At 46.9% G+C, this 11,131-nt stretch overlaps 1 protein-coding gene across 1 annotated transcript; it reads right to left on the bottom strand.

The window, feature by feature from the left end:
- Positions 1-8,129: 8,129 nt before the first annotated feature.
- LOC144888661 (uncharacterized) lies at positions 8,130-10,914 on the bottom strand. Its single transcript, XM_078767321.1, has 2 exons — positions 9,742-10,914; positions 8,130-9,115 (listed from the first exon to the last, which is right to left on the bottom strand). The coding sequence occupies exons 1-2, from the start codon at positions 10,912-10,914 to the stop codon at positions 8,258-8,260; spliced, it is 2,031 nt and encodes a 676-aa protein (XP_078623447.1). The 3' UTR covers positions 8,130-8,257.
- Between the last annotated feature and the right edge of the window lie 217 nt (positions 10,915-11,131).

Here is an 11,131-nt window from a genome sequence, read left to right as displayed (position 1 = left end):
AGTCATGCCCCTCATTGCAAGCGAGCACATGGGGCAAGGGGCAAGGGAGGACGGTCCCACAGAAAATGAGGCTGCACCTAGCAGCCCAGCAGAATATTCAGTGGCAGACAAATGATAGTCGTGATTTACATTCATTTGAATTACATTTTAACACCCCTTGCATTGATAAACATTGCATTTTCAACATGTATTCTGACTTGGGATAGTGACATTTATTTACCTACATGACATACAATTACCTACTGATATTAATACTGCATGAGGGATAATGTATCACAACTACACTCATGATCAGGGGATTTAGTTCGACCCCGGGAGATAGGGGGATCAGGGTAAGACAAATAATCTGATTTATGTTACATATTAAGGGATTTTCTTTATTTACCTTTTAGGAAGCTTGTTAGTTTGGTATATAATGTTGAATGTCGTCGACATATAATTATGTCATAGGTATGAATATATACAAGGAGTAGCAGCCTTGTTTGTGGGTTTAGTAGTTATATTGGCAATTGTTTTAGTGGTGGCTTGCTTGAAAGCCTTAGTGACGGTGTGTTTGAATAAGGTAACCAACAACACGATGATAACGCATGAAGTGACAAATGAGGAAAGAAATGTGGAACCAGAAAAGGAAGACTTTTATGGCGACATAAATACTGAGATTAAAAGATTAAATCAAGTGATGTTGCAAATGAATACAGTATAATTAAGATAATGACATAACGAAATGTTTTGTGTTGTGTCAATTACAAGATCAGTGAACTCATATCACCACAAGTGACACACTGTTAGCAAAAAAAAAAAAAAAAAAAAAAAAAAGGAGGGAAAAGGAAAAGTGGGGAGGAATTATGGTAATAATACATTATGCTTAATTTGTTGGTTTGGGAAAATTTTTGGTGGGAATTAGATATTCCTGTTTGTGATTGTAATCATATACAATTTATTTTCTTAGAGTAGTGCTAAAATACCTGCACGAGTTAATTTTGAACTATATTAACCTGAAAGCAATTGTGGATGCTATTCTCAGTTTAGTAGTAAAATACATACCTGATTGAATATTATTTGTGTGACGCATATAAATGAATATAACTTTTTGAATGTTGGAAGGGAAAACAACAAATTGTTGAATGTGAAACTGTCGGAAGATATACATGATTATGCTGATTTCATGGTAAGATGTACCCGATCTGATTCAGTGTGTGTGGAAAGCAGATTCAGATGTGACTGAGCATAAGGATAAGACGAGATCACATTTGAAGGGGGTGCTAACAGAATTGGGAAGAAGTTCGAGAAAGAAAATTTGTGGCTAAAAATGAAGTTAATCGTGGCATACACCCTCTTTCTCAAAGAATGATGAAAACATTCTCCCGTGTACCTTGGAGATGGATGCTTACCTTCACCAAGGAAATTTATGTGACCATTTGCCTGGATCACACTGCAACATATGAAAGAAAGGCGATCACTTACTCTTGTTCGAAGGCTTCGAACATTCATCACATCAGAAGTTGCAGGACAACGACATTTTGCCTGCAACCTCTGTGAAATGCGGGGACATATGTTATTACTTCACCAACTTCCGGGGAACCAGCATGGAGCTGCAAACAAACGGCTGTGCCCTTGTCACAACAGCTGCGCACGATTCTGCTGGTTGCTCCTGGTATGGACCATGGATGACCTGAACACCATGGTCCCAACATCATTGTGGATGCATCCGGCATCCCTGTTCCACATCTTGCTGGCCAATCAACATTACACCAACACTTGCTGCCCACTCATAATGAGGGAGGAGGCAAGTCGACTACAACTGGGTGAAGGCCTTGTTCAAGGAATCATTATGGTTCACAGAAAGAGTGGCAAGAATGCTACATGGAGAGCAGGGTCAGTCTATGACTCCGCACCGTTACCACAACAGTGAAATCCTACACGAAGTAGTGCAGGTGTTTATAAAGACAGAAGAAAATGTTTCATACCTGAATTCAAACACAAGTGATCAGCCCTTCCTTTCAAACAAAGAATCAACATTTGTTTGAAGGGAAACGTTTTTGCCAGATGTTGCAGATGCTTTAAAAACTTGAAAATGGTGAAGCAAAATTGTTGTATCTTGGTGATGGTGAAGTGTTGTTTTGCAAAGATATTTGTGATGCAAATGAAATAGATTGAATTAACAATATGGAAGGAGTCAATGACCAACGAAATGTTTTGTGATCAGATTCTTGCAGGATGATGGTGTATGCCTAAGGAAATTGTATTGATGTTGACTTGTAGTGATTGATTGAGTACTTGTATTGATGTTTACTTGTAGTGATTGATTGTTTACTTATATTGATGTTTAGATGAATGGTTAATATAAACAAAAACAAAAAGATGAGGGAATTGTGGAAGTGTAACTCAGTGTAACTCATTGGTTGGAACTGGTAACGAACCAAGGTACGAGCAGGTGGTCGTAAGAATGTCAGGAATGTATCTCGCCCTGTCGAAGCTGGGAGTCCTGTTGTGTAGCTTTAGCACGACCCCGGGCTAACACACATTCCCAAGCCCGTACTATTGTCTTTCATCGGGATGCAAAGAGGATGAAGCAAATTCCCAGCAGGGAGGAGCGAGTTGGTGCCAGGAAGGCGAGCAGGATGACTGAGTAACATTTCTGCGGAGAAGGGATTACGATTTCAGCACACAGAGGATTAACTGAAGTTTGCCCATATAAACAGAACAGACTTTGAGTCAAGAAGACTTGTCATCAGAACCTCTGCCCGATGGGAGGAAGGAGGACGGGATTTGCGGAGGAACATCGGCCGAACAAAAAGGACCATGCGGATAGAGTTATCTGGTCCATTGAGGAAACGGTAGTCATTAGAATTTGATACAAGTTAACTAGCAGTTAATAAAGTTGTGATCTTTTGTAAACCTGTGACATCATTGGAGTCTTGAGTCTCACCACACTTCCGCGACAGCCGGAACTCGAAGAGTCCGAAAGGGGTGATGACGGCCGTCTTCGGGACATCGCCCGGTTGTACGGGGACCTGGTGGTAGACCCGGATAAGGTCCACCTTGGAAAACACGGTCGTGTTTGCCAACCGGGCGGAAAAGTCCTGGATATGCGGCACCGGGTAGCGGTCGGGGGTGGTGGCATCATTGAGCCAGCGGAAGTCACCGCACGGCCGCCATCCTCCACCGGGCTTCGGCACAATGTGCAGCGGAGAGGCCCAAGCGCTGTTTGAGCGCCGCACGATACCCAGCCGTTCCTGCGTGGCGAAATCCGCCTTCGCCACGGCAAGCTTCGTGGGTTCAAGTCGGCATGCCCAGGCATAGACCAGCGGCCCGACCATGGGTATATGGTGCTCCACCCCGTGTTTAACGGCCACCGCTGAGAAGGTGGGCCACGTGAGGGCCGGGAAACTGGCTAGTAGGCGGGTAAAGTCGTCCGCTGCCGGAAGCGTGCAAATTAAACTCGCCGGGACGGAACCTTTCAGCAAGCCGCTTGGCAAGCCGCTCGGTGAGCCGCTCAACGAGCCGCTCAGCGAACAAGCGAGCGAGCTGAAGGTTTCGGCCTGGACGAGACGTCTGCGCTTAACGTCGACCAACAAGCCATGCGCACATAGGAAGTCCGCACCGAGCAGGGTCATTGGCACGCTGGCGGTGACGAACGACCATTGAAAGCACTGCCCTCCGAACCGCAGTGAGAGGCAACGCTTCCCGAATGTGCGGATGTGTGTTCCGTTGGCGGCAAGCAAAGCGGGGCCCCGGCCCGCGGCTTGCTTGTCGGACACGGAGGCAGGCAGGACGCTTACCTGCGCTCCTGTGTCGCAAAGGAAACGGCATCCGGACAAGGTGTCCGTGATGAACAGGAGGCTGCCGGAATGGCTGACGCTCAGGGCCGCAAATGAGCGCCGGCCCGGTCATTTCCCGACCCGTCAAAAGAGCACGGCGGGCGACACGTTTTAGCCTTGCGGCCGAACCTGGCGTGGTAGTAGCACCAGGTTTGCGGCGGTGACGGCCGCGGCGGCAGTGGTGGTGGCGGCGGCGGTAGTGAGCGGGGTGCAGCAGCAGCCACGAGGGAAGCCGGGGGCGCTGTAGCCTCTGCCCCGGGAGCCACTACGGCAGCACCGTAAACCGACCGCGTGTCGCAGGCCGCGAAAAACTTGTCGGCCTCTCCGGCCAGGGCGCGGGGTTCCGTGATGTTGGAACCGGCCAGCGCAAGGCACACCTGTATCGGTAGCTGGCGGAGGAAAAGTGCGCGGAAAAAGAAATCCGGGCGCTGGTCTCCCAGCAGTGACAGCATGAAATCCATCCGGACGGATGGTCGTGTGTCGCCGAGGGCGGGAAGGTCCAGGAGGCGGTCGGCCCGTTCGATCTCCGTGAGCCCGAACGTGGCGAGGAGGAAACGTTTGAGCACCTCGTACTTGTGGTCGCCCGGCGGGCGCCGAAGGATGGACACGACTCGGGCGGCAGTTCCGGGCCCGAGGGCGGCGACCACGTGGTAGTACCGGGTCTCGTCCGCCGTGATGCCCCGGAGCTGAAATTGAGCTTCGGCCTGCACAAACCAAACGTCGGCTTGCGCTTCCCAAAACCCCCGGGAGTTTGATTGCGACGGCGTTAGTAGCCGTGGCGCGTTCGGGGGTCAGCAACGGCTGAACCAATCGGGGTCACCAGTGTGGTGCTGTGCACACACGACTCGATTGCCAGAGAGGTAGGCCACAACGCGTTGGTACAAACAAAGAGTCTTTATTAAGAGCTCGCACTTCAGCACTGGGCGGGCTCGAACTTCGAGCCCGCATATATGTCCCGAGGCCACGCCTTGCCGCCGGGCGTGGCCGATCGGTCGAAAGGCGGGGCATGCATTTTCGTCCCCCGCCTGGACGCTCGCGCCACCCACTGGTGCGCGGAATTATTGTCCCTTGTGCCCGCCACAATATAAGCTTGGATCAAAATATGGGAACTTCTATATAAGCTCAGATCAAAACGCGTGATCAGACGTTGCATAAACGTAGGATTACATATAACCATATAGGAACTTGTATAAACATAGGATTACATATAACCATATAGGAAGTTATGTAAACATATAGGATTACATCTATCTATAATTCCAGTAATCTCTGTGTGTGTGTCTGTGTGTGTGTCTGTGTGTGTGTATGTTTGTCTGTGACCGCTGTTTCTCGACAACCACGGGTCCGATATACTTGAAACTTGCCAGGTATATTGCTGGGGACCCGAGGATGTGCCTTTTCAAGGTTTCATATTAATCGGAGAAGTAGTTACCGAGCTATGTCCAAAAAACGATTCAACCAATCAGAGAGCAGCGAGCTATCACGTGTGCCGAACGTGGCGAACAGACTCTGCCTCGGACGGCACATTTGAGAGCGTATTCATTTATTTCACGTTGGCAAACTATGTTGGCGCTATGTTGGCGTTAAACTATGTTTTAAAACTAATTAAAACTAATTTGCGATTCATCGTAACTGCGATATGCGACCTTCCGGACAGTCAAATGAGGACGTCACTTCCGGACTTACGGATAGTCATAGTGACGACGTACTGATGCTGAACGTGGCGAGCAGACGCTGTAAGGTACGATCGATTGTAGTACACGTTTATAATAACTCTGCCGATACAGGCCCGATTAACTGCAGCGCCATCCGAGCTGCGGCGTCGGGACGATACATTCATTGTACGGTCACATCACGCACTTACGGGCACGCCCATGGGCCCATGGGCACGCCCATGCATGCATGGGCGAAGACATTTTTTTTTTTTTTTTTGGCAAGGAACGGGCACCCACGTACGGGCACGTCCTAGTGTAAATAAATAGCTATTAAGTTATATAAACATAATGGAAGTTTTACAGTGCATTCAGAAAGTATTCAGACCCCTTCACTTTTTTCACATTTTGTTATGTTGCAGCCTTATGCTGAAATCGTTTAAATTCATTTTTCCCTCATCAATCTACACTCAATACCCCATAATTACAAAGAGAAAACAGGATTTTAGAAAGTTTTGCAAATTTATTAAAAAGAAAAAACTGAAATATCACATTGACATAAGTATTCAGACCCTTTGCTATGACACTTGAAATTTAGCTCAGGTGTCTCCCATTGCTGTTGATCATCTTTGAGATGTTTCTACACCTTGATTAGATTCCACTTGTGGTAAATTCAATTGATTGGACATGATTTGGAACGGCACACACCTGTCTATATAAGGTCTCACAGGTGACAATGCATATCAGAGCAAAAACCAAGCCATGAGGTCGAAGGAACTGCCTGCAGAGCTCAGAGACAGGATTGTGTCGAGGCGCAGATCTGAGGAAGCATCCATGATTCTTAAATGGAAGAAGTTTGGAACAACCAGGACTCTTCCTAGAGCTGGCCGCCCAGCCAAACTGAGCAATCGTTGGAGAAGGGCCTTTGGAAGAGAGGTGACCAAGAACCCGATGGTCACTCTGGCTGAGCTCCAGGGATCCTGTGTGGAGATGGGAGAAACTTCCAGAAGGACAACCATCACTGCAACACCCCCACCGATCTGGGCTTCATGGCAGAGTGGCCAGACGGAAGCCTCTCCTCAGTGAAAGACACATGAAAGCCCACTTGTAGTTTGCAAAAAAGCACCTAAAGGACTCTCAGACTATGAGAAACAAGTTTCTGTGGTCTGATGAAACCAAGATTGAACTGTTTGGCTTCTGTCTCGTGAGTTATATAAACTAGCGTAACTGGTCCTCTCAGAGGAATAGGCATCTTTGACAATTTTGGGGTCTTTTGGGTCTTCAGGATCTTTTGGGTCTTCACGGTGTTTTGGGTCTTGAGGGTCTTTTGGGTCTTTGGGGCCATTTGGGTCTTTTGGATCCTCTGGCCTTTAAGGGTATTTGGGTCTTTGGGGTGTTTTGGGTCTTTGTGATCTTTTGGGTCTTCATGGGCTTTTGGTTCCTCTGGGTCTTTAAGGGTCTTTGGGGTATTTTGTTTTTTGGGGGTATTTAAGGGTCTTTTGTGTCTTCGGGATCTTCAGGGTGTTTTGGGACTTCAGGGCCATTTGTGTCTTCAGGGCCATTTGTGTCTTCAGGGACATTTGTGTCTTCAGGGTGTTTTGGATCCTCTGGGTCTTTAAGGGTATGTTGGGACTTTGGTGTGTTTTGGGTCTTCAGGGTCTTTGGGATCTTTAGGGTCTTCAGAGTTTTTTTGATCTTTGGGGACTTCAAGGGCTTTTGGGTCTTTTGGTTCCTCTGGGTCTTTCAGGGTCTTCAGGGTGTTTTGGGTCTTTGTGTTATTTTAGGTCTTTGCCGTTTTTAAGGGTATTTAAGGTCTTTTAGGGTCTTGGTGGTCCTAAGGGTCTTGGGGGACTTAAAGGGTCAAAAGGTAATGGTATATTCCAACAGTACGTAATTAAGAGTTCACGGACTGTGTTTTGGGTGTTATTTTTACTTGAAGAAGAAGAAGACGTTTTGGTCACAAATAAACAAACAATCATACAAACAAACATTACCATATACGTTTGCTCTTTTATAATAAGATATATAGGATTACATATAAACATAAAGAAGTCATTACATAAAGTCATAAAGACTCCTGTCTGCGAACCCTGGCCAAATCACCTGGATTCATACCCGCCGTACAAAACAACATCAAGCTCACCCTGTTCAATACCCGGTCCCTCAACAACAAATGCCTCATCCTGAACGACTACATCCTGGAAAATAAACTGGACTTTCTCTGTCTCACTGAGACCTGGCAACAACCACTTAGTGCAGCGGCATAGCAAACCAATTGTGCATTTTGTGATGGAAGCACCAAATTTGGCAGAATGAGAGAATATTATATGGAGAACATTTTCAGATATGGAACCACTTTGGAATTCACCCCAATGTGGCCGCCATATTGGATTTCAAAATGGCGGCTTAAAAATCTTTAATTACAAATATTTCTGGTTCTATACCAGCTACAGCCTTGATTTTAGTGTCTGGATGTACAAACTTGAGGTCAAGGAATTGAATGGTTCTACTTAGAAGTTGATTTACTGACGCCATATTGGATTCCAAGATGGCGGCTTCCGAAAATCTGCTGACCGATATCTCTGGTTCTATGCCAGCTAGATACTTGATTCTGGTGTCTAGATGTACATTTCTGAGGTCAATGAATTGAATGGTTGTATTGAAATATGTTTTAATGCACATAAGCAACTGATAATCCCATATTACGTACATTGTATACACACGTTCAGCAAGAGAACTAGCGAGCGTATTGCATCAAGTCATGCCAAGTGTCACAGTTCCAACTCAATGTGAGCAGTCACCATCACAGGCACACAGTGCTGTGCATTTCAGAGCCGCTTTCTTGCACTTGCATCTCCCACTGCAACCGTTTTCGCACCCACAACAGATGAGTTCATAGCAGGATTTGGCAGCTTCTGGTAGTGTTGTCCACAGAGGATCGAACTGTCCGTCATTGTCCACCCACCCCCAGTCGCATGGTGATGGGAGATAGCAGTGTGGGACAAGAGACTGTCCCCAACAATGTCCACCCTGGTAAGTTGCTCTCTTCACGTGTTGTACTAGGGCGGCCTGTGTTGGAGGTATTGCTTCAATGGATCGAGATTTCTTTGCAAAGAGTTTCTTTCTTGCCAGATTCACCTCAGAACATGTGCATGTGCGGTCGTACAGAAGCACTACGTATCTCTCCAGGGTTGCCAGTGTATCCTCAGAGATCTCACTTGGTGCAGATGCCAGGTCCAGGAATGCATTGGTCACTTCTGGAAAAGTTTCCCATACTGCCCATGCTGTTTTCTTGCCACGACCTGCAAAGCTCGAGACGGTATCACACCCTGTGATTGCATGGAAGATTGGCAGTGCCTTGGCTTTGTCTGGTCCCAGGGTAGCAGACAGCTCGTGTGCTGCTATGTAGCGGAAGTTCTTTCCGGTTCCAAGCGCTAACCAGAGTTCGTCCACTACCTCATTAAGCTCCTGGGCCATCCACACAGCGAGAACCACCACATCTGTGTCCACGGTGCGGATGAGTACTCTGCGGTGTCCAGATTTCATAGCAGCTGCTGCGTGGAGCATCATGCGCGTGTCTGCTTCCTCGTGATTGCACGGGGCCAAAGCGGCTGTGTCTGCACATGGTGGTACAGCAATGACCTGTTGGTGTAAGCATGAACAATACCGTGATGTAAATTAAATGTGAATTCCTTTGGTGTAGGTGGTCACGAATAAAACCTGACATGAATCTGCATAACATTTATTAATTTATTTCAGTACATTATTTCAAGTACATAAATACAGGGCAATTATTATTATTATTATTATTATTATTATTGTTATTTACTTGGCATCAAACACATGAAATCATACAATATGACATTGCACATATAACAGTAGCCTGTTCATGTACACTCCCCCAAGATGCCAGGAAAGAAAAAAGCAATTCAAGAACACTATGGCCAATAGGCCTTTCTTAACAATTTGAGGGAGTGTACCGTGGACAGCTAAAGATTATATATACAATACAAAATATTATTCCGAATAGATAATACAAATCGGGATTATATAATCAAAATTAAATTATATGAAAAGAATACACATATGTGGGTAAGAATTTACTCTACAACAGCATAAATCAATAATACATTGTATAATATGTACTGAAACCACAGAAGATTGTACACACACTCTCAAACACACAAGCAGGCACGCACCCACTCTCACCACCCAGACACATACACACACTTTCACTAACACACACTAACATACATCATGCACATTACCTGTTCACCGTCAGTAGCAATCAGCTGTTTGTCTGGCACATCGATGGACTCCGTGACCTGCTTAGACAGAAAGCTGAAGAGTTCCTCCTTGTTCTCGTCGACACGGAGGAAACTGTGCCAGTTGCCTGGTAGGAGGGCAGAGCCAGTGACACGTCTGCGTATTCCCTTGCCTCTGTTGGTCCTTGCAGTTGCCTTCAGGCTGCCTGACTTTGCATAGCGGTCCCACACTAGATCGAGACGAGATCGATGTTGAAGCTGTGACATAATGTATGGAACGAATACTTTTGTGGCATAGTCAAGAAATGTTTTGGTCTGGCCTGGGCTCAGCATTTGAACTATTACAGCTCCATCGAGGATCACAGAAGATACTTGTGGTGGGTCCGACTTTGTTTCGACAAGCTGTTCTAAGGGCTGCAACAAGTCAGCTTTGGAACCAAAGCGGAGCTGTCCATTTTGCGAGAGTGCTGGCGGATGTGCGCTGTTCTCATGTTTGAAGAACTGCTCGAGACCCCCATCTCTGGTTTGGCATGCGATGTATAGTCTGGAGAAGAGCTCTGAATCACTCTTTGCAGAGGCTACTTGTTGTTTGCTCTTCTGGGCAGCTTTGACCTTGATGGATGAAAACAACGGGAGTTTGTTGCGTTTGATGACATCATTGAGTGGCTTGGATCTGTCTGCCAGACGTTCCTTCTCAAATGAATGGAACTGATCTCTCCCAATCTGTACAGCTGTACGCACAGTATCTACAACAGCTGGGCCCAAGATCTCCAGTGTGCCCAGGACCAGCAAATCTGTGCTTTCTTCTTCAAAGGGGCTGCCCATCTCTTCGATGACTGTTGTCAGTGCACGGACATCTTGGACGAACTTCTTCTGCACACTGTCGGTTTGCTCATGGTGGTGGGTGTGCTCTCCCCTTTGGCGCAGTTGCTGTGAGGTCTCAAATTCTGTGATGACCCGAGCAACTTCGGGGCCAGCCACCATCCACCGTCGAAGGGCACTTGGATTTTCAGTTAGGCCCACTGCCCCGCCATCGCCTTTGACCGTGGCATTGTTTTGTTCATGAGCCTGGTCTAGGGAGATGGCGGAGAAAGCATGCCTAGTCCTCTTGGATGTGAAGTGCCCCGCATGGAACTTGGCAGCAACATCTGGGTGTTTCTCTGCAATGCCAACCATGTCCTGATGTGGACTGGTAACCAGCGAGCATAGTGGATATGGTCCAATGCAGCGAACCATGTAGCTAGCTCTGGTAGGGTGTCCATGTACAGCGTGAAGTTGAACTCTCTCAGTGAACGTATGTAGAGGAGTATACAGAGCTCCAGGTTAAGTACAGTGGCCCAGTACTGAAACTGTGGACATGCCGCTGCTCTCTGGTCACACCATGCCTCGAACT

Source organism: Myxine glutinosa, chromosome 1 (genome assembly GCF_964187855.1).
Source record: "Myxine glutinosa chromosome 1, kmMyxGlut1.1, whole genome shotgun sequence".
NCBI lineage: Eukaryota > Metazoa > Chordata > Myxini > Myxiniformes > Myxinidae > Myxine > Myxine glutinosa.
Note: the sequence above shows the minus strand (reverse complement) of the source record. Positions and strands in the feature narration are given on the sequence as shown.

What these genes read in the sequence shown, in the direction of transcription:
- LOC144888661 (XM_078767321.1), bottom strand. Translation starts at nt 10,914, where the DNA reads ATGGTTGGCATTGCAGAGAAACACCCAGATGTTGCTGCCAAGTTCCAT. An exon ending in TTGCTACTGACGGTGAACAG is followed by an intron (nt 9,116 to 9,741) that starts GTAATGTGCATG and finishes TTACACCAACAG; the next exon opens with GTCATTGCTGTACCACCATG.